Genomic DNA, 26437 nt, shown 5'->3' with positions numbered 1-26437 from the left:
CAAACATTTCCTGATCACTTTCTGTGGTCACATCTTCTGCTGTCTGGAAGTATATTTGACAACTAACAGTCCCCGAAACTCAAGTGGCCAACAGTCCAAGATTGAAAGATTGAAAACAGTTTGCTACAACTCAACTGATAAGATAAAGGTATGTTGCAAACTTGCAACAAATGCCTTCATCCCTTTTTTAATGATCAATGACAGATTAACTGCCAATAATAGTAGCGGAAGAATAAATGCCAAATCCGAAGACAATGTTTGCCTAGCGCGGGTTCACATACCATGATGTGTGTGAGCAGTTCATGCACATTGTCCTGTTTCATCCTTACAATTCCTCAAGGTAAGTTTAATTACTCTCCATTTTATGGATGAAGAATGTCACCTAATCTCACATGGGCCAGTGGTCTTCCAATGTGGGTATACGCAACTCCAGGCATAGATGAGGACTTTGTCCTCGGCCAAAGATCATCAATCTCCAATGGTATTCTTTCTTGACATTGACCTGCCTGCAAAAGTACCTGCACTGGAGCATCAAGCTGGCTCTTTCCCTCTTTCCCGTTTCATAATTGCCTTCCTCCCACTTTACCAAAACTTTCCAGTCTTCTTATATTTTAATATGGCACAATGCCTTGAGGTATAAGAAAAGAAACCCACTGGATGCCTGGGTGGCTCAGTCAATTGAGCATCTGCCTTCGGCTCAGGTCATGATCTCAGGGTCCTGGGATCAAGCCCCACGTTGGGCTCCCTGCTCAGCAGGGAGTCCACTTCTCCCTCTCCCTCTGCCCCTCCCCCAGTTTGTGCACCTGTGCTCTCTCTCTCTCTCAAATAAATAAATCTTAAAAAAATAAAATGTATTTTCAGTATGTTAGAAATGATATTCCTTCCAACTCATTAAACCAAAACATCCATGTAGAAAGTGTGGAAGTTTACTATTTTTTAAAGACTTTATTTTTTTAGAGCAGTTTTAGGTTGACAACAAAATTGAGAGGAAGGTACAGAGATTTCTCACACATTCTACTCTGCCCTGCCCACACATAACACAGCTTCCCCCATTACCAACATCACTCACCAGAATGGTACATCTTTTGCTAAGGAACACTGACACATCACAATCACCCAGAATCCGTAGTATTGTACATTCAATGGGTTTGGACAAATGTGAAATGACATATATGCAAGATTATAGTATTATACAGAGTATTTTCCCCTGCTCTAAACATCCTCTATGCTCTACCTGTTCGTCCCTCCCCAACCCCTCAATCCCCGCCTATCTTTGACCTCTAGCTACCTCTTACCATTTTATTGTCACTGTAGTTTTATGTTTTCCAGAATGTAATATAGTTGGAATCATACAGTACGTAGCTTTTTCAGCCTTCTTTCACTTAAAAATGTGCTATTAAAGTTTCTTCATGTCTTTTCATAACCTGATAACTTATTTGTTTTTAGCACTGATTATCTGAATGGAGCACAGTTTTTAAACCATTCACCTACTGAAGGACATCTTGGTTGCTTCCAAGTTTTGGCAATTATGAATAAAGTTGCTATAAACATCTGTTTATGCAGGTTTTTGTATGGACATAAGCTCTCAATTCCTTTGGGTAAATGCCGGGGACTGTGATTGCTGGATCATATGGTAAGAGTGTGTGTTGAGCTTTGTAAGAAACTGCCAAACAGTCCTCCAAAGAAGCTGTACCATTTGCATTCCCACCAGCAATGGATGAGAGTTTCCACCACTCCACATCCTCACTAGAATTTTGGTGTTGTGGATCTTGGCAATTCTAATAGGTATGTGGTGTTATTTCACTGTAGTTTTAATTTGCATTTCTCTAATGGCAGGCGATGCTTCGTATGCTTATTTGCCATTAGTGTATCTTCTTTAGTGAGGTGTCTGTTAAGGTCTTTGGCCCATTTTTAAATTGGGTTGTGTTTTTACTGTTGAGTTTTAAGAGAGCTTTGTATATTTTAGATGACATCCTTTATCAGAAGTGTGCTTTGCAAGTATTTTCTCCCAGTCCATGCCTTGTCCTCTCATTTTCTTGACATTGTCTTTCACCACCAGAAGTTTTTATTTTTAATGAAGTCCAGCTTGTCATTTCTCTCATGGATTGTGTCTTCAGTATTGTACCTAAAAAGGCATCACCATACCCAAGATCATCTAGGTTTTCTCCTTTGTTATTTTCAAGGAGTTTTCGAGGTTTGCTTTTTACATTTAGGTCTATGATCTATTTTGAATTAATTTTTGTGAATGGTGTAAGGTCTGTGTCTAGATTCATTTTTTTGCATATGAATGTTCAGTTGTTCCAGCACCATTTGTTGAAAAAAAAAAACTATATTTGCTCCATTTTATTGCCTTTGCTCCTTTGTCAGAGGCTGCTTGCCTCTGACAAAGTAGATTTATGTGAATCTGCTTCTGGGCTCTTTATTCTTTTCCTTTAATCTATTTGTCTATTCTTTCACCATTACCACACTTGATTACTATAACTTTATAGTAAATCTCAAAGTCTGTTACTGTCTTCCAACTTTGTTCATCTCCTTCAATATTGTGTTGGCTATTCTGGGTCTTTTGCTTCTCCATACAAACTTTAGAATAATTTTGTCAATATCCATAGAATAGCTTGCTAGGATTTCGATTGAGGTTACATTGAATCTATATCTTGATAATAACAAGTCTTCTTACCCATGAACATTGAATATATCTCCATTTATTTGGTTTCATTCATCAGAGTTTTTTAGTTTATCTCCTATGTGTTTTGTTAGATTTATACCTGGGTATTTCATTTTGGGGGATGCTAATATAAATGGTATTATGTTTTTTTTTTTTTTTTTTTGGTATTATGTTTTTAATTTAAAACTCCAGGGGGATCCCTGGGTGGCTCAGTGGTTGAGTGTCTGCCTTTAGCTCAGGTCATGATCCTGGGGTCCTGGGACTGAGTTCCACATCAGGCTCCCTGCAGGGAGCCTGCTTCTCACTCTACCTATGTCTCTGCCATTTCATGAATGGATAAATAAAACCTTTTTAAAAACCCTCCACTTATTCATTGTTGGTATATAAGAAAGCAATTGAATTTTGTACATTAACCTTGTATCCTGCAATCTTGCAATAATCACTTATTAGTTCCAGTAGTTTTTTGGTTGATTCTTTCAGATTTTCCACACAGATGATCATGTCATCTGTGAACAAAGACAGTTTTATGTCTCTTTCCCGATCTGTACACCTTTTCTTTTCTTTTTTCTTGTCTTGTCTTACTGCATTAGCAAGGACTTCCAGTACCATGTTAGAGGAAAGGTTACATAGTTTTTCAAAATTCTATTAGAGGTTATGTGGGCAGAAATATTTACAGACCATTTACTTAAACCAGCATATGGTCAAGCCAGCACTGAGTTCCCTGTCTTTTTCAACTTAAAGCTCAAAGCTCATAAATAAAGCTCTAGAACATCTCCAGGTAATGTATAATTTGCTGTTTTCCTCATTTTCCCATCTGCAAATTAACAAAAGTCATCAACCTCACATAACACAGGTTTCACCAGTTGGCAATCAGTTTTACCTAAAATCCATTTTCATTTAAAAAAATTTATTAAAATAAATTATTTTATTAAAATAAACAACTCCTTACTATGGCTGAAATGCAAGAGACCATAACATTTAGCCTCGCTTTCCTATTAGAGGTAGTTTTAGAGTATAATATTATAGCTTAAAATATAGCTAAATTATAGAGAATAAAAGTGAATATAACCACTAAGGTGAAAGGAGGTTTTGGATGATTGTTGCCCATTCTGCATCACCCTTAAACCCAGCCAATCTTAACAAGGTATGGTTAGGACATATGGCAACTTTTGTGCAAATTAGAAAAAGGTGGTCTTCAGCCCATCCTTATCCCTTTACCCTGGAGATGCAGCATCATGCCAGTTCGGCATATAAAGTATAAACTGTGTTTCAGCGACCATATCTTACTTCAGCTAGTTGCCCTTGTATAAACATATGCAATGATTCCTTGCCAACCAGACAAGAAAAGAGTGTAGAAGAGTAGTACTGTTCTGGGCTATTTACCTTGGACTTTCCCACTTTGCTTCAAACCCATTTGCATTTATTATTCCCAAACTTCCTAGGCGGAAGCTTCCATATTTCCTCCTGGCCCCTATTTGAAATCCCCTAGCTTTCCTTCCTGGCTTCTTGACGTTGGCCTTCCATGTGATTTCTGGTCCTGCTCACTCCTTTGGTTTTAGTTCTTGCACCCTCTCAGGTGACAGGTTTTCCAGTAGAGCCTCGCAGGCCTCATCTCCAGCACCCCTTTTCCATCAGAGTAGCCTGGACCTTCCCCGCAGGTGGAGTAGAAACAAAAGATCGAATGAATTCTCAAAAAGTACTTTAGCTCATGGGGCACCTGGGGGCTCAATGGTTAAGTGTCTGCCTTTGGCTCAGGTTGTGATCCCGGGATCCTGGGATCTTCCCTGCAGGAAGCCTGCTTCTCCCTTTGCCTATGTCTCTACCTTTCTCTGTGTCTCTCTTGAATAAATAAATAAAATCTTTTTTTAAAAAGTACTTTGGCTCCTATCTAGCAAAATTACATAGCGCTTAACTTTTGACACTAAAAGTCCACTTCTAGGAATCTTTCCCAGAGAGACGGTGTACAAATATACAAAAAGATGTGCACAAGGCTATACACTGAAGCATTATTTATGACAGAAAAGATGTGAAACAATCCAAATGTCCACAGGTTGAACAAGTACTAAAGGATTCTGTATCCAAATTCCAATGTTTGTGTGTGTTGGGGGAAGGGGGTGTTTTTCCACACCAAGAAGCAATTCTCCAACACCAGCTGAGTGTCCTACAATTCAACCCAATTATGAGATATCTTTTTTTTTAAGATTTTATTTATTTATTCATGAGAGATCCAGAGAGAGGAGAGAGAGACAGAAGCAGAGACATAGGCAGGCTTCATGCAGGGAGCCCGATGTGGGACTTGATCCCAGGACTCCGGTATCATGGCCTGGGCTGAAGGCAAATGCTCAACTGCTGAGCCACCCAGGCATCCCACCAATTATGACATATTTACCCAGAGATAGTATCAGATTCCTTAATGGCTCAGTCCTACAAGACCACCCCCGCCACACCTCAAATGCCAGTTGCTCTTGTGCTCCTGAAGGAGCCACTATAGATTAAAGATTCCTAGGACACCTCCTTGGATTCAGTTGCTCACAGTAGCTACAGCAGCTCACAACTCAGATAAACATTTTACTCACTAGCCTACCAGTTTATTATAAACAGAGATAGAACTCAGGAACAGGAGATGGAAGAGATGCAGGGCAAGGTATGGAGAAAGGGTATGGCGCTTCCATGTCTTTTTGGAGCTTGCCATTATTTCCAAATCTCCAGAAGTTCATCAAACTGGAAGCTCCTCAACCCCATTCTTTAGGATTTTTATGGAGACTTCATTGCAGAGGCAGTGTTGATTAAATCATTGGCCATTGATGATTGAACTCAATCTCCAGGTCCTCTCCTTTCCCCAGAGGTTGGGATGAGATTGAAAGTCACAACTCTGTAATCACATGGTTGGGTTGCCTCCCCTGGCAATCAGCCTCCATCCTTAGATCGGTCCAAAAGTCATCTCATAAACATTACAAAATGTACCTTTACAGCTCTCATCACTTAGGAAATTCCAAGGAGCTTTGTGTCAGAAAAGGGGACAAAGACCAAATGTATATTTCTTTTAAACTTTAATTTTTAATTATTTTTTAAAGATAGTATTTATTTATTCATGAGAGACACAGAGACACACAGACATAGGCAGAGGGAGAAGCAGGCTCCCTGCAGGGAGCCCAGTGCAGGACTCAATCCCAGGATCCTGGGATCACGACCTGAGCCAAAGGCAGATGCTCAAGCACTGAGCCACCCAGGTGTCTTTCAAATTACTTTAAAACACAGAAATATTATTGTGTATCTCTTGTGAGACATAGCTTAAAGACAGAAAGTAACTGCATATAAACCTTCATTTGTTTCGCAATAATATCATTACAACAAATATTTAACTTTTTCTCCCCAAACTATTATATATAATAGAATAAAGCAAATAAGGAATTATGTTAATGTTGTTTTATTGTATTTTTTTTTAAAAAAGATTTTATTTATTTATTCATGAGACACACAGAAAGAGAGAGAGGCAGAGACACAGGCAGAGGGAGAAACAGGCTCCATGCAGGGAGCCTGACATGGGACTTGATACCTGGTCTCCAAGATCAGGCCCTAGGCGCTAAGACACTGAGCCACTCAGACTGCCTATATTTTTACCAAGATTTTTATTTTAAAAAATAAGGTAGAAATATGAAATTAAAAAGTTAAATGAAAACATTATAATCCTAAATTGAATGAAATCAGCATAAACTCAGATATATATTTATATTTTATATATTTTAATTAAATATTTTCAATGTTTATATAATTATAATTATCTAAATATATATTTTTAAACAGATTTCTACATTTAATATCTATTTTTTTAAAGATTTTATTTATTTATTCATGAGAGACACACAGAGAGAGAGGCAGAGACACAGGCAGAGGGAGAAGCAGTCTCCCTGCAGGAAGCCTGAGTGTGGAACTCGATCCAGGTCTCCAGGATCATGCCCTTGGCGGAAGGCGGTGCTAAACCGCTGAGCCACCTGGGCTGCCCCTAATATATGTTTTATTAAATATGTTTATGTATATTTTTAAGCAAACATTTTCTCTAGCTTCACCTATTGAAGAAGTCTAGAAACCAACCCACGGGCAGAAGCATCTCTAGTCAAAATTGTGGTCTCTATATACCATTTCCCACTTAAAGGTTTCTTGGAGAAACTGCTAAGTCCAGGTTTGGCAGGAAAGAACAATGGTAGTTTCGGATATATTGTCATACCACAAAGCAAGGAAACTATTTAAGATTACCAGGTTGTGTCAAAAGAACCCGGAAGCCAACTCAAAGGGGGTTCCATCTCAGGGGATAATGGGATAATTATGCATATCCTGTATGGATATGGGATAAATTATGGGATAGTCTAAGTATCAGAAAAAAATTAGAAACATATCAAGTATTAATATTCATCAATTCATAATGAGCTTTAAAAATCCCAATTCATTGGTTACTTTTGTGGAGCTTAGGGAATTGACTTATTATTATCATAAAAATCTCTACATAAAGGGAAAGAATTCAGCACTTACCTTGACTTTCCGGTATAAACTTCACCTTGGGGTCACTGAACCATATTTCCTTATACAAGAATTCCAATTCATAAACATAGGAGGAATGATGGAATTGATATATTACCATTTTTCGGTTCTTGATGAAATACTGGACCTAGGCAATGACCATCAACAGGTAGCTGTTAAAACCATTGGGTCAAAAACTGTTGAGAATGTTGTGATGGAGGAATCAGACTAATATCATCTGAAATCACTGGCCAGTCTTGATAGCATAAAAAGAAAAAACTGACATTAAGTGCCTCCTGATGACTTGCAATTGAAAGTACACATCGCTTATAAAATCTGGCCAAAAATGTGAACCTGGGTCTTATTAAGTGTAACTACCAGTTTTTAAGTTTTAGAGATTAAATGAAGTGTTAAGATTTTCTTGAAAATGAGCCAGTGGTGAGGAGTGGATGAAGTGCACATGAAAGAAGATAGGCCATGTTGATAATTGCTGGAGCTGGAAATGAGTAAATGGAAATTCATTGTACTATCTCTCCACTCACGTGTATGTTTTGACATTTCCAAAATAAAAGGGATTTTTATTACATGGACTCAATCACATTTTTCTACTTGGAAAAAACTATCTGGATGTCTTGCTTGCTCAAACCTGACTCAGAAATTCTTCCCTTGAGATTTTCCTTGTTACTTTATTTTATAATGAGCTGTGTAAATAAAAGCTGGAGGAGGATTAGCTACTCAAGAGAAGGATTGGTTAAATATTCAGATTGGGTTGCTGAGAGAGGCCTTTCTAATGAGCGATAATTGCACCTCGGATAAACCTCATTGGCTACCTATAGGATACTGCCTGCGCAGAGCTGAGGGAGGCCTTTCAACAGTATTAAGAATCTCACCTACTTTGCAGGAAAAAAGATCACAATGAGCATTAACAGTTACTGACATCATTCTTTTGCATTTTAAAATACATATGTATAATTATTGTCTAATTCTGACTAGATATAAGCTCCAGCAAAGCTATGTTTTTTTACCTATTGTATCTCTAGCGCCTAAAATATTACCTAGTATAATATACATGGTACTTTAGGTATTCTATTGTGTTTTCACTTTAAAAATTTATATAATTTCAGATATATTCTCATGTAAAATAGCAATATTCTCTAGTTAACATATCATAGTCTGCCAAGGCTTTCAAGAAAAAGTATTTTATTTTATTTTTAATTTTTATTTATTTATGATAGTCACACACACAGAGAGAGAGGCAGAGACACAGGCAGAGGGAGAAGCAGGCTCCATGCACCAGAAGCCCGACGTGGGATTCGATCCTGGATCTCCAGGATCGTGCCCTGGGCCAAAGGCAGGCGCCAAACCGCTGCACCACCCAGGGATCCCAAGAAAAAGTATTTTAAAAATAGGACAGCATCTCATATTCTTTGAGCCACTGGGATGAATTAATGTAATTTACAATCCTCTGAAGATCTTTCACTTCTTCAAGATTCTTTCATTTTATGACAAAACCATAGTTCTAGAAGCTTGTTTCTCACACCTAAAAAGACTAGATTAGAGACATGATCCTGTAGAACATAAGAGGTAAGCCTGCTGAATCCGAACACAGGGTATCTGAAGGTTGAAAGAAAGGCTGAGTGCCCATGGGTGGTGCCAGTATTGGGGTAAGAGAGAGATTAGTTGAAAGCAAGGGGATTTAAAGAAGAAATGAGTCCATTTACAGAGGGGAGGATAGTCAGAAGAGGTTGATGACACCAATCATGAATTCTTCCTGGGAAGTAGACCTATGTCTAAGAAATATAAGTGCCACGGTTTCATGAAGAATGCACTCCTGGGGCACCTGGCTGGCTCGGTCTGTAGAGCATACAACTCTTGATCTCGGGATGATGAGTTTGAGCCCTGAGTTGGGTAGAGATTACTTAAATAATAATTGAAATTTAAAAAATTGAAATAATGCAGCCCTAAAGGCTGCATAATTTAAAATCTGAACAATACAAGACTAATTTTCTCATGAGACTAAATGAAAAGTGAGTGTATATTCTCAGAACTCATAAATCTGTAACAATTTGGCAGATATTTATTTATTTATTTATTTTTATTTATGATAGTCACACAGAGAGAGAGAGAGAGAGAGAGAGGCAGAGACATAGGCAGAGGGAGAAGCAGGCTCCATGCACCGGGAGCCCGACGTGGGATTCGATCCTGGGTCTCCAGGATCATGCCCTGGGCCAAAGGCAGGCGCTAAACCGCTGCGCCACCCAGGGATCCCAATTTGGCAGATTTTTAAATATTGCTTTTTAATATATCATGATTATTGCTAAAGGTTCTAGAGTTTTGACTTCTAAATTCACAGCATGATGTATCAGAACAGTTATTTAAAGTTCTTTACAGTATTTTAGCACATTTAGCTTGTATTCCAAAATTATTGATTTGGGGCATATTTTCCCAGCACTGGCATCACCATTCAATCAATGCTTGAAGGTAATAAATTTTTAATTACAGCAACAAAAACACCTCAACACCATAACAAGCAAAATCACCACCAGAATTACTTCCTACCTTTAAACAGGATTCACATTATTAACAAACTATGGCAGGTATTTCTTTTTAAGGTGTTAATCCTACCAAGAAGCAAGAGCACACAGTTTTTTTTTTTTTTTAAAGATTTTATTTATTTATTCATGAGAGACACAGAGAGAGAGAGAGATGCATAGACACGGGCAGAGGGAGAAGCAGGCTCCATGCAGGGAGCCCGAGGTGGGACTCGATCCTGGGTCTCCAGGATCACACTCCTGGCTGCAGGCAGTGCTAAACCGCTGCACCACCGGGGCTGCCCAAGAGCACACAGTTTCAATTCATGTATCTAAAATCATTTTTTACTACTTTTTAAACAACTGGGGCAATATACATTATTTCACATTTTGCTTATAAGACACTTTATATCATGCTATTTCTAAATTTGCAGCCACACTGTACTATATAAATATGTTTTCTTGGGTAAGGAAAGAACAATGAAGAGATGAAAAAAAGAAATTGATCCAACTAGAAATGATCCCTTCAGCTTAGGAAATCTAAGGGAACTGTCTGCAAATAATTTGTAACATCTATGTTATTGTTTTGATCTGATATTCTGAATGTCTATTTCTGTGACTTTTGGGCAAAATCATCTCAAGAGCCACTCTTGTAACCATCCCCTTTCTCTTACATTATTAGCATTCTCTGTTCTACTGGATCATATGAGTAGGGTCAGTAGTGTGGTGCTAAAAAATGTTTAACATTCAGCTTTGGGGTCAAGGGGGTGGTGGTGGATGAGGCGCTAGGTCGTAGCGGTTGTCTATGCCTGTGGTGTATGTATTTTCATTCCTGGCCAATTTCAAGGTACTAACATGGAAGATGGGCAAAACTGGCTCTTGCAAGCTAGTGTGAGCCAGCTCTAATACACCCCTGAAAATATTTTTCAAACCTCAGTTTACAACCCATTAATGGGTCTTGGAAATATTTTTAGTGGGTTGTAAGCAGCATTTTTTAAATGAAAAATTAGAATGCTTTGCATAACAAGAGTATTGTTTTGTGAATTTTTTGTTTTCATAATTTTAAATATGCAGCATGTAACAGGTCACCGTGTAATGTAGTTCGCACTGAGGCTTACTTGTTCAAGTCTGCAAGGCACCACTGTAGTATCGATCTTTTTAAACAAAAAACTGAGAGGGAGCAGGAGAGAGAGCACATGAGCACTTCGAGGCGGGGAAGGTGGGTGGGAGAGTGGGGGGGGGCGCAGGGGAGGGCGAGGAGCAAGCGGACTCCAGGCTGAGAGCCGGGCTCTTTCCCCCACCCCGAGATGATGACCCGAACCCAAATCAAGCGTCGGTCGCGACCTGACTGAGCCACCCAGGGGCCCCTGTATCTCCTCATTTTAAGAACAAAAACAGAAACAAAACGAATCAAAATCATTTTTACTCTCCGGCTTTCTTAGCTACAATTGCTCTGTTCTTCACAGCAAAACGTCTTAAACTATTGAAAGTCGTGATTTCTGCCGCTTGTTCTCACGTTTCTCAGCCCACTTGAGCCGGTCAAGGTGACACCCATGTTGCCAGATCCACTGGTCACTTCTACGTTCTCAGGAGCACATGCCACCAGGTGGCTGTTCTTTCTTAAACACTTTCCTTGACTTCCAGAACACCAGTCCCACAAGGTCCCCACGGCTGCCCCTTCTTAGCCTCTCACCGATTTTACGTGTTTTGACTCCCCCTAGGCTCCGTCCCAGGTCGAATTCCCCATCTGCCTACCCCCCAGGTCACCTCATCAAATGCCACGGCTTCATGTCCCATCCTCGGCCCCAAAATATGCTTCAGCCCCGGGAGCTTTCTGGTGCCTAACAGGAAACCGAGGGAAGGCGGCCGCTGAGCCCGGCGGCCCCGCAGGCTTCCCGCACGGTGCCGGTCAGGGTGGCCCCTGCCTGAGAAGGGGGTCACCCCGCCACGCCGGTCCGCTCGGGTCCCCCCTACCCCGCTCGGGTCCCCCCTACCCTGCTCGGGTCCCCCCTACCGCGCTCGGGTCCCCTCCTACCCCGCTCGGCCCCCCCCTACCGCGCTCGGGTCCCCTCTTACCCCGCTCGGGTCCCCCCCCCTACCCTGCTCGGGTCCCGTCCTACCCCGCTCGGGTCCCCCCCTACCCCGCTGCGGTCCCCCCCCACCCCGCTCGGGTCTCCCCCCTACCGCGCTCGGGTCCCCTCCTACCCCGCTCGGCCCCCCCCTACCGCGCTCGGGTCCCCTCTTACCCCGCTCGGGTCCCCCCCCTACCCTGCTCGGGTCCCGTCCTACCCCGCTCGGGTCCCCCCCCACCCCGCTGCGGTCCCCCCCCACCCCGCTCGGGTCCCCCCCCTACCGCGCTCGGGTCTCCCCCCTACCCCGCTGCGGCCCCCCTACCCCGCTCGGGTCCCCCTTACCCCGCTGCGGCCTCCCCTACCCCGCTCGGGTCCCCCCCACCCCGCTGCGGCCCCCCCTACCCCGCTCGGGTCCCCCCCTACCCCGCTCGGGTCCCCCCCCTACCGCGCTCGGGTCTCCCCCCTACCCCGCTGCGGCCCCCCCACTACCCCGCTCGGGTCCCCCCCACCCCGCTGCGGCCCCCCCCTACCCCGCTCGGGTCCCCCCTACCCCGCTGCGGCCTCCCCTACCCCGCTCGGGTCCCCCCCACCCCGCTGCGGCCCCCCCTACCCCGCTCGGGTCCCCCCCACCCCGCTCGGGTCCCCCCCGTACCGCGCTCGGGTCTCCCCCCTACCCCGCTGCGGCCCCCCCACTACCCCGCTCGGGTCCCCCCCACCCCGCTGCGGCCCCCCCCTACCCCGCTCGGGTCCCCCCTACCCCGCTGCGGCCTCCCCTACCCCGCTCGGGTCCCCCCCACCCCGCTGCGGCCCCCCCTACCCCGCTCGGGTCCCCCCCACCCCGCTCGGGTCCCCCCCCTACCGCGCTCGGGTCTCCCCCCTACCCCGCTGCGGCCCCCCCACTACCCCGCTCGGGTCCCCCCCACCCCGCTGCGGCCCCCCCCACCCCGCTGCGGCCCCCCCTACCCCGCTCGGGTCTCCCCCTACCCCGCTGCGGCCCCCCCACCCGAGCCCCGAGCCGCCGTCCTCCCCGGGGGCGGGGTCACTCACCCCTTCCCTCGCCGGGACCCGGTGAGTCCCTCACTGCGGCTGCGAGTCCAGTTTCGCGCGGCCAGTGGGCGGTTTGGGCTTCGGGCCCCGGCCCCGGAGGGCGGCGAACCCACCCCCGCGACTCGGCGACAGCCCGGGTGCCCCCATCCTAGGACGGGGCGTCTGCAGGTCGGGTCCTCCCGCGCAGCGCCGTCCGGACCGTGATCCAAGCAGAGTGCGGGGCAGCCGCTCGCTCGCAGACACGCGGGGCGCAGGGCCGACCCCTCCTTGGCAGGCCGCTTGCGTCCACTCGCACCCGACGCCGGGGCGGAGGCAGGAGCGCGCGCTCGGGGATGCCCAGGACGCGTGCAGCCCCGCCCCCGTCCGCGCGCCCCGCCCCCGGAGGCCGCCGCCGGCCCCCGCCCGCAGAGCCCCGAGCGCGGCAGGACACAGGCGGGGCCGCGGCTGCGGGACGGCGGCTGCGGGGCGCGCGGACCGGGGCCTGGAGGCGGCCTGACTCCTCTCGCTCTCCGTAGCCGCCCGGAGCGCCTTGCCCGCGGGGCCCGGGTGAGTTCGCGGCGGGCGGCCCTGCGGTGGGCGCGCCAGGGCGGGGGGGACGTGGCCGTGTCCTAGTCGGAGTCTGGCAGGTGGGACTGCGGGGGGCGTCCCGCCCGTCCTCTCGGCGGCTCGCTGGGCGGCTTGGGGGTCCCGGAGGAGCCGCCTCGGGAGCCCCCCGCCCCCGAGGTGCCGAGTCACCTGACTGCAGCGTCACAGGTTCCAAGCGTGGGGACCTCGGCGCTCTGCGCGCGGACGCGACCACGGCCTCCTGCGGGGGAGTAAACCGCGGGCGCGTGGCTGCGGGGCTGCCGGGAGGGGCTGCTTCCGGCCACGCCCCCCGGAGGGGTCGCTCCCCGGTCGCCCGTCTCGGCCGCGGCGTCTTCGTGTCCTTCCTTCGTGCTCGGATTCGTCCTTCCCGAAGTTCACGGAAGTCTCGAGGCTTTGACCAATGTCTAAGTTAGGACGGATCGGGGTCCCGTTTAGGTGGTGGACCGCGAGGGGTGCGGCGTTGTCTTCTCAGCAGAAGCGCGTAGATGCGCTTAACCGCGCGTTCGCTGTACTGTTCAGTGACAGTCTGTGCAGGAGAACGTAGGAAGTCCTACTTTCGTTTCTCCTTTAGTTGCGCTTGACGTCTTGAAGCCTCCCTGGAGCTATTTAGTGGGGACTCCTATCAGATGAGTACTTTTACCTTTAAAACTGCGGCTGATGCACAGCACATCTCCCCCCCCCATAGTTTTTTTTTTTTTTTTTTTTTTTTTAAAGCCACAAGGAAAAGCTGTATCATGGATATTCAAGGTATTGGACTTTTTTTCTTTTTAAAGATTCTATTTATTTGTTTGTTTATTTATTTATTTATTTAAACGAGAGAGAGAGAGAGAGAGAGCGCAGGAGCACGAGCATGAGGGGGTGGAGGCGAGGGTCAGAAGGACAGAAGGAGACGGAAAAGCAGACTCTGCTGAGCCAGGAGCCCGGATCTGGAGGACCCCAGCCACGTCAGAGGCTTAACAGACCAAGCCACTTAGACGCCCCTGGATTTTTTTTTTTTTTTTGGACTTGTTTAACTTGGAGGAGAAAGAGCAACGCCTTCTATTAAAATAAGAGCAAAAACTTATAAACACTATTACATTGTTTTATTGATTCCTTTAATCAGAGCAAACCTGTGAGGTGAATGCTATTCTTGTTTTCATTTTACAGATGAGAAGAGTTAAATGAGTATTGGTAGTTGTACAGGACAATTTGCTATTTTATTTTTAGTAATAAATTACAACTTAATAGTTTTTCTGTGAATGTATTGTTCTAAATTTATTAATTTGTTTTAGTTCTGTTTGAGCACTTTAGGATTTGGGTGGTCAAAATAAAGGATAGTGCTAATTTTGCTTATCACAATTACCTTCTTTTTTCCTCCTGCTGTTAGCTTGCCTGCATGATGGGATAAACTTGTTTCTTCTTTTTGATTGAAGAATAATTGACATAGAATATTGTATTAGTTTCAGGTGTAACAGTGAGTCAAATATTTATATATAGTTTATATAACATTGCTCCTGAAGTGATCACAAGTCTAACTAGCCTCCCCTGCAAAGTTGTTACCATATCATTGACTATCTCCAGTAAACATCTGTTACTGTAACTGAACCAACATGACTTTGCTCCTTGGTGAGTTACAGACAAAAACTACACCAGGTGAAGTGTGGCACCAAGGAGACTTTATTTTCATCAAATAATGAGATTGCGGGACTTAACTTTCAAGGCTGAGCCTTCTCAAGCCCAGTGAATGGGTTATTACGTAAATGAAGCTTGTGCTCCTGGTATTACATTAGTATTATGATGAGGTAAAGGTAATTGTTTATTCCAGCGGTCTCTCCCTGGTCCATCTGTACAGCCTGAGTCAGGGGTTTAGGGCCACCAGAGCGTTTTCTCTGGGCAGTCATTCTTGCTTGAGGAGTCGTTTCTGTCTCCATCAAGGGACACTATGCCTATAGAGTCTTTGACCTGAGTTAAGGCTAAGCTGTAAAGAAGAGCTTCAGGAAAAATGCAGGACAAAGGTTAGTGGGTACAAGGAACTGTGTAGTGAACGTCAGATCTTGGGTGTAGCTGGTGACTTCCCCTTACCAAATTGTTACAATATTACTGATTATTGTATTATATTCCTTTTCTTATTTATTTTATATTTATTTATTTTATATTTATATTATTTTATAACTGGAATAACATACCTGTTCATTTCTTTCACCTGTTTTCCTCCATCCCTCTGGTAATCCTCAGTTCTCTGTATCTGTTGGTCTATTTTGTTACTTTTTCACTTAGCATAATACCCTCTAGATCCATCCATGTTTGTCACAAATGGCAGGATTTCATTATTTCTTATGTCTGAGTCATATTGCATATATATTTCATATATAAACCACATCTTTTTTATCAATTCAGCTAAGATGGATATTAGGTTGCCTTCATATCTTAGCTATTGTAAATAATGCTGCAATGAACATAGGATTGTATATGTCTTTTCCAATTGGTGCTTTTCATTTTTGGGGGGTAAATACCAAGAAGTGGAATTGGGTAATACTCCATTGTATATATATGCCACATCTTTATTCATCTGTTGATAGACATCTGTGCTCTTTCCATGTTTTGGCTATTGTGGACATGGCTGCTATAAACATCGGGACGCAGTGCCCATTTGGATCACTATGTTTATATCCTTTGGATAAATACTTAGAAGTACAATTGCTGGGTCATATGGCAGTTCTATTTTTAATTTTTTGAGAACCCTTCATACTGCTTCCCACAGTGACTACACCAGTTTGCATTCCCACCAACAGTGCACAGCTGCTCCCTTTTCACCACATCCTTGTCAACATTTGTAATTTCCGTCATCTTGATTTTAGCCATTCTGTTGGGTGTGAGGAGATCTCTCCTTATGGGTTTGATTTGCATTTTCCTGGTGATTAGTGATGTCGAGCATCTTTTCATGTGCTGGTTACTTATCTGTATGTCTTTGAAAAAAGTCTGTTCAGGTGTTCTGATAATTTTTTACTCAGATTGTTTTTTGATATTGAGTTGGGTGAGTTTTTTAATGTATTTTGGATGTTAAACCCTTTATTGGGCAAGTATCTTCTCCCATTCAGTAGGCTTCCTTTTTGTTTTGTGGATGGCTTCCTTCACTGTGTAGAAGGTTTTTATTTTCTTGTAGGCCCATTTGTTAATTTTTGCTTTTGCCTCAGGAGACAGATCCAAAAAAAAATACTGCCAAGACTAATGTCAGATAGCTTACTGCCTATGTTTTCTTTTAAGGGTTTTATGTTTCAAGTCTCTTAAGGTTTTTTTTAATAATAAATTTATTTTTTATTGGTGTTCAATTTGCCAACGTACAGAATAACACCCAGTGCTCATCCCATCAAGTGCCCCCCTCAGTGCCCATCACCCATTCACCCCCACCCCCCGCCCTCCTTCCCTTCCCCCTCCCCTAGTTCGTTTCCCAGAGTTAGTTCAGGGAGTTAGAACAAATTATTTTAAGATTTGTGTGGAATCAGAAAAGACCCCACAGGGGAATTTTAAAAAAGAAAACCATAGCTGGGGGCATCACAATGCCAGATTTCAGGTAGTACTACAAAGCTGTGGTCATCAAAACAGACACATACCTCAATGGAACAGAATAGAGAATCCAGAAGTGGACCCTCAACTTTATGGTCATCTAATATTCGATAAAGGAGGAAAGACTATCCACTGGAAGAAAGACAGTCTCTTCAATAAATGGTGCTGGGAAAATTGGACATCCACATACATGCAGAAGAATGAAACTAGACCACTCTCTTTCACCATACACAAATATAAACTCAAAATGGATGAAAGATCTAAATGTGAGACAAGATTCCATCAAAATTATTTAAGTTTTTAATCCATTTTCAGTTTATTTTTGTATATGGTATAAGAAAATGGCCCAGTTTTTCTTCTGCATGTAGCTGTCCAGTTTTTTCAACATTACTTATTAAAGAAACTGTACTTTCCCCATTCTTGCCTCTTTTATCATAAACTGACCACATAAGTGTGGGTTTATTTTTGGGCTCTCTGGTGTGTTTATTGATCTAGTTATCTGTTCTTTTTTATTACTGTACCTTGTAGTGTACTTTGAAATCTGGGAGCATGATACCTCCAGCTTTGTTATTCTTTGTCATAATTACTTTGGCTGTTTTTTGTTCTTTTTTGTTTGTGGTTCCATACAGATTTTAGGGTTATTTGCTTTCTACTTATGTAGAAAATGCCATCGGTACTTTGATAGGGATTGCATTGAATCTGTATATTGCTTTGGGTAGTATGGACATTTTGACAATACTGATTCTTCCAGTCTCTAAACATGGTAGATCTTTTCATTTATTTGTGTCATCTTCAGTTTCTTTGATCAATGTCTTAAAGTTTTTTTTTTTTAAGATTTTATTTATTTATTCATGAAAGACCCAGGGAGAGCAGCAGAGGCGTAGGCAGAGAGAGAAGCAGGCTGTCTCTGGGGAGCCTGATGTGGGGATCCCAGGACCCTGGGATCATGACCTGAGCCAAAGGCAGATGCTCAACCACTGAGCCACCAAGGTGCCCCAGTCTCTTTGTCTTACAGTTTTGAGACTACAGATCTTTTACCTCATTGATTGAATTTATTCCTAGGTACTTTACTCTTCTTGATGTGATGATAAATGGGATTGTTAATTTCTTTTTCTGAGAGTTCATTATTAATGTATAGAAATGCAACAGATTTCTATATACTGATTTTGTATCATGCAACTTTACTGAATTCATTTATTCTAATAGTTTAGAATAGTGGAGGGTTTAGGGATTTTTTTATATATCGTTTTGTCTCCTGCAAATAGCAACAGTTTTGCTTCTTGTCCAATTTGGATGCTTTTTATTTCTTTTTCTTGCCTAATTTCTCTGGTCAGGGGTTCCAATACGGTGTTGAATACAAGTGGCATAAGTGGGCAGACTTGCTCCTGATCTGAGAGGAAAAGCTTTCAGCTTTTCGTTACTGAGTATGATGTCAGTTGTGGCATATATGTGGCCTCATATTATGTTGAGGTATTTCCCTCTGTACTCCTTTTGTTGAGAGTTTAGTTATCAAAAGTCGATATTGAATTTAAGCAAATGGTTTTTTTTTTTTTTTTTGCATCTACCAGGATGTTCCTATGATTTTCATCATTTGTTTTGTTAATATAGTGCTTTACATTAAATAATTTGCAGATATTGAAACAACCTTGCATCCCCGGAATAAATCCCACTTGATCATATGTATGATCCTTTTAATGTATTGCTGAATTTGGTTTGTTAATATTTTGTTGAGGATTTTTACATCTGTGTTCATCAGGGATATTGGCCTTTCACATATATAGATATATTTTTTTTTGATAGTGTCTTTGTACAGTTCTGGTATCATGGTAATGTTGACCTTGTAGAATAAGTTTGGAGTAGAAGGGTTCCTTCCTCTTCAGTTTGTTTGGAATAGCTTGAGAAGAATTAATAGTTCTTAAAATGTTTGGTGGAATTTACCTGTAAAGCTTTCTAGTCTTGGACTTTTGTTTATTAGGAGTTTTTTTTTTAATTACTGATTTAATTTCATTACTAGTAATTGGTTTCTCTGGATTTTTAATTTATTCCTAATTCAATTTTGAAAGGTTGTATGTTTCTTAGAATTTATCCGTTTCTTGTAGGTTGTCCAATTTGTTAGCATATAATTGTTCATAGTAGTCTCTTAGGAGCCTTTATATTTCTTTGGTATGAGTTGTAATTTCTCCTCTTTCATTTCTGATTCTATTTATTAGTCCCTTTTTCTTGATGAGTGTGGTTAAAAGTTTATTGATAAACAGTGTTTTGTTTATTTCTTCAAAGAACTTGTTTCATTGATCTTTACTATTTTTTGTCTCCATTTATTTCTGTTTTGATATTTATTTCCTTCCTTTTACTAATTTTGTACTTTTCTGGTTTTTTTTTTTTTTTTTTTTTTTTTGGTTAGCTTTTGTTTATCTAGGAAACTTCTTATCTCTCCTTCTATTCTGAATTATAGCCTTACTTGATACAGTATTATTGGCTACAGATTTTTTTCCTTTCAGCATTTTAAATATATCATACTACTCTTTTCTGGCCTGCATGGTTTCTGCTTAAGAATTAACTGATAGCCTCATGGAGTTTCCTTTCTCATGCCGTTTTTAAAATGCTCTCATTGGGGCATCTGGGTGGCTCAGTCAGTTAAGTATCTGCCTTTGGCTTAGGTCATAATCCTGGGGTCCTGGGTCAGCAGGGAGCCTGCTTCTCCCTCTGCTGCTCACCCTGCTTGTGCTTGCTCTCTTTCTGTCAAATAAATAAATTAAAAAAAAATAAAATGCTCTCATTCTCAATATCACTACTTTTGTGCCATTTTCACTACTATGTGTCTTAGTGTGGAGCATTTTGGGTTGATTTTGTTGAGGGATCTCTGTGTTTCCTGGACCTGGATGTCTGTTTCCTTGCCCAGATTTAGGAAGATTTCAGCTGTTATTTCTTCAAATAAATTTTCTGCTCTCTATTTTCTTTCTTCTCCTTCTGGGGTTTCTATAATGTGAATGTTGCACTTGATGGCATCCATGAATTCCCTAAGTCTCTTCTCATTTTACATAATATTTTTCTCTCGGCTGCTCAGCTTGATTACTTTCTATTACTCTGTCCTCCAGGTCATTGATTCATTCTTCTGCTTTGGTACCCTGCTATTTTTCCCATTAGTGTATTTTTAATTTCATTTATTGTGTTCTTTATCTTTGATTGGTTCTTTTTTTTTTTTTTTTCATCTTTGTTCAAGGTCTCACTGATAATCTCCACTTTGAGTACTTTATTATCATTATTTTAAATTATCTATCAGGCATATTACTTATCTCCATTTTGCTTAGCTCTCTTGCTGTGGTTTTGTCCTATTTCGTTTGAGACATATTCCTTTGTCTCCTCATTTTGTCTAACTCTCTGTGTCTGTCTGTTAGGAAAGTCACCTATGTCTCTTCTTGAAAGTCCTGGCTTTATGAAGAGGAGTTCCTATAGTGACCTGCAATGCAGTGTTCCTTGTTCACTGGAACCTGGTTCTTCAGGGGTGTATCTTAATGTGTTGCATACATCCTGTTGTTGTGGATGAACCACTTTTGACTTTAGTCCATTTGTCTGCAGGGGCTCTCTTTGCTTGTTGTGTGCATAGTTTGGTCCTTATGGTGTTAGCAGACCAGTCTTGGGCTGCTGTGGGCTTGAGTTGAGTCAGAGCAGGCATTTCTCAGGGATATAGTAGCTCCAAACTTCAGGGTACTCTGTGTTATCTCCTGAGAAGTATTAGTTGGTAGGTGGGACCTGCAGAGGCAGAGCAGATCTGCCTCCAACCCTCCGCTGGGTCAGCAGTCAGACTGGTGTGTGGTGGGACACCTGGGTGGCTCCATGGTTGAGCATCTGCCTTTGGCTCAGGGCATGATCCTGGGGTCCTGATATTGAGTCCCTAAACCAGGCTCCCTGCAGGAGGACTTCTCCCTCTGCCTATTTCTCTCTCTCTCTGTGTCTCTCATGAGTAAATTAATAAAATTAAAAAAAAAAAAAAAGACTGGTGTGGTAGCTATATTCCTTTCTTCTTGGGGCAGTAATCATTTGGAGTCATGCTGGCCTGTTAGAGCTGCTTGCACACTGCCAGGTTTGTGGCTCAGATTTGAATGGGCTCCATCTAGGAGCCCATTGGAGGGTGTGGATCTGCAACATGGGGGTTCTGGGGGTGTGGTGGGGCAATGGTGTTAGCAGGGTTTGCACACTGCCAGTTTTCTGCAGGAGAGGTCCTGAAGTGAACAGAGGCAGGCCTGACTAGAAGGGGAGATTCCTCAGGCGCAGGGACCAGAGAGCAATGGAGTGACGAAGTTCTCACTGTGTTCATTCCTTTCTTCTTTCTAGTTTGGTCAGTGTCTTTTTGACTATTACTTTGAACTTTTTTTTTTTTGTATTTTTTTTTTTATTGGAGTTCGATTTGCCAACATAGAGTATAACACCCAGTGCTCATCCTGTCAAGTGCCCCCCTCAGTACCCGTCACCCAGTCACCCCATCCCCCTGCCCACCTCCCCTTCTGTTACTCCTTGTTCATTTCCCAGAGTTAGGAGTCTCTCGTGTTCTGTCACCCTCTCTGATATTTCCCACTCATTTTCTCTCCTTTCCCCATTAATCCCTTTCACTATTTTTTATATTCCCCAAATGAATGAGACCATATAATGTTTGTCCTTCTCCGATTGACTGACCTCACTCAGCATAATACCCTCCAGTTCCATCCATGTTGAAGCAAATGGTGGGTATTTGTCGTTTCTAATGGCTGAGTAATATTCCATTGTATATATAGACCACATCTTCTTTATCCATTCATCTTTCCATGGACACCGAGGCTCCTTCCACAGTTCGGCTATTGTGGACATTGCTGCTATAAACATTGGGGTGCAGGTGTCTTGGTTTTCCACTACATCTGTATCTTGGGGTAAATCCCCAGTAGTGCAATTGCTGGGTCCTAGGGTAGCTCTATTTTTTTTTTTAAGATTTATTTATTCATGATAGACATAGAGAGAGAGGCAGAGATAACAGGCAGAGGGAGAAGCAGGCTCCATGCCGGGAACCCGACGCGGGACTCTATCCTGGGACTGCAGGATTGCGCCCTGGGCCAAAGGCAGGTGCCAAACCGCCGAGCCACCCAGGGATCCCCTCTATTTTTAACTCTTTGAGGAACCTCCACACAGTTTTCCAGAGTGGCTATACCAATTCACATTCCCACCAACAGTGCAAGAGGGTTCCCCTTTACTTTGAACTCTTTATTGCATAGTTTGCTTATCTGTGTTTTCTTAAGTTATTTTTCTGAAGTTTTGTCTTGTTTTTTTTTCCTCCCTTTTTAAATTTTTTTTTCTTTTTTCTTTTTTTGTAATTGTTCTCTTTTGGAACATACTTTTTTCTCTCCTTATTTTGCTTAACTCTCTGTTTGTTTCTATATATTAAGTAGTTCAGCTATGTCTCCTGGTCTTGAAGGAGTGGCTTTATGTAGATGTTCTGAGGGGCACAGAAATACAGTCCCCCATGGCCACCAGAGCCAGTTGCTCCAGGGTTCTCCCTGGTGTGGGCTGCATGCACCATCCTGTTGTAGCAGGATTGTGGCTGTAGGTGTGCTGGTGGGAAGGGCTGACCTCCTCCTGCTCAGCTGGCTGTTAGGCCTGGCTGCATGTGTTTCAGGCTGCTCTGGTAGGCAGGGTTATCGCCCTATTGGCTGCAAGGCCATGAAGAGGCACAAGGTTGTGTGGGGCTCTCAGCATTGTGCACCCCCTGACATTAGCAGTCTAGAGGGAAATCAGTATGGCAGAATGAGATGGCAAAAATGGCTGCCACCAGTGTCTTTGTCCCCAGGCAGAAACCCAGCTGTCCCCTGCCTCTCCAGCAGATGCTCCAGGGTTATAAGGGGTCTCCTTCACCTCTGGTCTCTGCTTTTTGTATGGTATTTTTGTGCTGGTTTCAGGGTTGAGCAAGTCTGCACACGGGCTACCTTTAAGAATGGGTTTTCCCTTCCCTACAGTTCTGTCGTTTTTGCGGGTGATTGATTCCCTGTTGGTTTTGAAAGTCATTTGTTTTGGGGGCTGTCTCATCTGTGCAGAATATAAGGCCTGATGTGAGCTTGAATCTCTCACTCCTCTGAGAAAACTTCCATACCTTTGAGCTCTGCCTGGACTGTGGAATCCCATGCCTGGGTGTGAGACTGTATTTCTGCCCCTTCTTTCTCAGTGCTGTGCCTTGTTGTGGATGTTCTGTTCATCCAGTTTCTAGGTACCCCTTTCAAAGAAGTTATTTTATATGTAGTTGTAGATTTGCTGTATCCATGGGAGGAGGTGAGCTCTGGATCTTCCTATGCAGCCTATTTGAACCCTCTTCTCTTCTCATGTATATTTTAAGTCTGGACTGATAGTCCAAAATTACTTAGTGTACAAGTATGCAAGGTAAGAATTGGGGTCAGATCTTTGATTGTCATAGCATCCTGTTATTTGGTAAATATCAGTCAAATAATTTGTAATTTAAATTAAAAACAATTATGATGAAAAATGATGCATACTAATTTTTCTTTCTCTCTTTTACACAGGGCAAGAGCCTCAGTTTCAATCTGGGAAGTCTTTAAATGAAACTTGCTTAAAATCTTAGATCATACATAGAAGAGAGACCTCAATCAACAATAAGGTGAAAAAGAGTGATGTTGTCCTTAAAAAACCTGCAGAATATCATCTATAACCCGGTAACTGATTTTTATAAAATCACTTTTTATCTGTGGCAGGATTTAGAGCAAATCCAATTGGATAGTAATTATCCATTGTTGGGGAGGGTTGACGATCAAATTCAGTAAATATATGGAAAGTACGCACTGTGTGATAAGCACTATGGTGGTCGCTGACAGAAAAACAAAGACCTTGGAACTCAGTCTAGTGGAGGACAAGATCATAATGACAATACAAAGTGGTGAGAATGTGTTCTGAATGGAAAGCAACAGGGTATGGTGGAGGGAAGCCAACTTTGGTGGTTCTGAGAAGATAATAAGACATTTTCAAAGGCAAATGGATTCATTGCTATAAAAAATGTTTTATTTTCTTTTTAAATTAGACTCTATTCCTGAGAAGTAAATGTCTCAGCTTTTCCCTCTGCCTTTTGAATACTGCTTCATATTTGAATGGGGGAAAGGTCAAAATCTAGGGGCAAGATGGAGAAAGAGAAGAATTAAGGGTCCTGTGATCCAAGAGCCCCAGTGACTGCAATTCCCAGAACTTTCAGTGTACGTAGTGGGAAATAATGAACTTGTTTTAGTTTCATGTGGTGATAAGAATCTTTAGAAATACATGGTTTCCACATATGTGAAACTGAATCCTGAATTTATGTCTAAGAGTTGTTGCTTTTGTAACCCCCTCAGGAGACTTGTGGGCAGAGAAGGGAGTGTGGGAGTCCTTGAAGCAGGGCCCTAAGCCAGTCTCCTTAGTTTCGTGTGTCCCCTGTTTTTGTTACTTAGTTTCTAGTTGTAACTCTTATCTAGGTTTTTATGTCATTGTGCAGTGAGGGACAACCACCGCATGGAGCAAATTCCATTTTAGAAGAAATAGCCTTCAATAGTAGTAGGTTTAAAAAGGAAGACTGAATTTGAAGTCCGTGAGACATTCAAAATGATTTTCTGTATCTTAGAGTTAAAAACATCTCAAGGTTAGGGGCGCTTGGGGTGCTCAGTGGGTTGAGCATCTGACTCTTGATCTCAGCTCAGGTCTTGATCTCAGGGTCATGAGTTCAAGCCCCATGTTGGGCTCCACCCTGGGTGTGGAGTCTGCTTACAAACAACAATAACATCTCAAGGTCGTAGATGGACTTTCTGCAAAGATTAAAAAAAAAAAAGGCTGCCCACAAGGGTGTCTGAAGTCCAGTCCTGGCTCTAGCCAGGGGGCAGAAGGGATGGTCAGCTTACACTCCTTAGTTCTGCCTTTCCTGCACAAAGGTGCCTTGTCTGAATGTGATTTAGAAAGTAATTTTTATAGATTAAGATCCCTGTGCATCCTGATACAAGCATGCTGATGATGCTTATAATTTCTGGGATTAGCACACTCAGCTACAGGGTCAAAACAAGAATATACTGACAGTCACTTCCTGCTGAACGTCCAGGAGACCTAGTGCCACTTCAGGGCAGGAAGCACAGCCAGGGCTCCCACATGGGCTTGCTGCTGTTCTGAGGATCACATATGATGACACATTTTTCCAAAGTAAATATTTTTGGCAAGTAGCCTTTTTGGTTGTTTTGTTTGTGTTTGTTTTTGTTTTTCTGTTTTACTGTCTGTTTTCACAAGCAGGAAAGTGTAGAGGGAGAAAGATTGAACTGAATAGCAAAAATGACATTTTGCTGGGGTGCCTGGGTGGCTCAGTTGGTTAAACATCCTACTTTTGATTTCAGCTCATGTCGTGATCCCAGGGTCATGGGATCGAGCCCCACACTCAGTAAGAAATCTGCTTCGGATTCTCTCTCTCTCTCTCTCTCTCTCTCTCTCTCTCCCCCCCCTCCCCTTGTGCTCCACTCCCCCGCCCCCGAATCACTGACTCTGTCTCCATCTCCGTCTCTCTCTAAAATGAATAAATAAATATTTTTTAAAAAATGACATTGTGCTCCATCTTTAAATTTCACTTATTAAGTAAGTATTCACAGCAGGAAGTACCCATCCTGCTAAGCTTTTCTTCAGTTTTTTGAACTGATCACTAACAAAATAACCGTAATGCATGAAAATAGTGCTTTTTAAGTCTAGCTTGTACAATACCCTAATTGACTTAAAAGATCTAAGTTATTTGCAACCTCTTCCTCCCCCAGACCATGGTCTTTTGAACACTGGAAGGGCAGCTAGCTGCAAATGGGAGAAAAGCTTAAAGTAGTGTGGACACTCTTATGTTTATTGACTTTCTATTGCATGATTTATTAAGCATCATGAAGATACAGAACTACCACCTTTTTTTTCCCTTAACATTTCTAAAGTTTTCATCCACAATGGTGGCAAATTCTATCCATATGAAGTCTTTTTGGAAAACAAAGTACACTATATAACTGTCCTATGTGCTTTTTCATACCCAATTTATTTCACTGACTGTTGCGGTTTCCAAAGTTCTCAACATGTGACTGAGTTAGCCGGTTAAGAAGTTACTTAGCAGCAAATCACATTGGTTGTTACAAGTGTATAAACCGCTTGTCAGCATTCATTCCACTGGTGCCAAAAAGCTCATCCTTCCGGTCTGTGGGAACTTGCTTCCACATTCATCCTTTGCTCTGTAGTATTCTGAGTACCCTCCTTTCTGCCTTACCACTTAATCTTAAAACACAAGAGAGTAAAACCTTTTTTAACCTCTGAGGTCCTGTCCAGGCTTGTGACATCGTCGTTCCTCCTTGGCTGACCACTGTCCCTGGGGCGCATCTGTTCTGCCTTCTTGATTCCCTCACCACAGCTCTGCCCTCTGATTTTTTTTTTTTACTCTTTCTTAATTTCCTTTTTGTCTTTACTAGTTGTGTCTTTGACTT

The 26437-nt window shown here is 42.8% G+C and overlaps 1 protein-coding gene across 8 annotated transcripts in view; it reads left to right on the top strand.

Moving 5' to 3' along the window:
- The first annotated feature begins 13237 nt into the window (after positions 1 to 13237).
- The window catches only part of LGALS8 (galectin 8), a 30065-nt gene continuing 16865 nt past the window's right edge, over positions 13238 to 26437 (top strand). For 4 of the 8 annotated variants that reach the window (XM_026008737.2, XM_026008734.2, XM_026008735.2 and 1 more), the window contains exons 1-2: positions 13238 to 13376; positions 23495 to 23644. In XM_026008737.2, coding sequence (XP_025864522.1) covers positions 23603 to 23644 — 42 coding nt within the window. In that variant the 5' untranslated portion in view covers positions 13238 to 13376; positions 23495 to 23602. Of the gene's footprint in view, positions 13377 to 13414; positions 14163 to 23494; positions 23645 to 26437 lie in introns of those variants that run through there. The other 4 variants (XM_072755916.1, XM_072755913.1, XM_072755915.1 and 1 more) reach the window with 2 other exon arrangements.

This window comes from Vulpes vulpes, chromosome 4 (assembly GCF_048418805.1).
Source record: "Vulpes vulpes isolate BD-2025 chromosome 4, VulVul3, whole genome shotgun sequence".
NCBI lineage: Eukaryota > Metazoa > Chordata > Mammalia > Carnivora > Canidae > Vulpes > Vulpes vulpes.
Note: the sequence above shows the minus strand (reverse complement) of the source record. Positions and strands in the feature narration are given on the sequence as shown.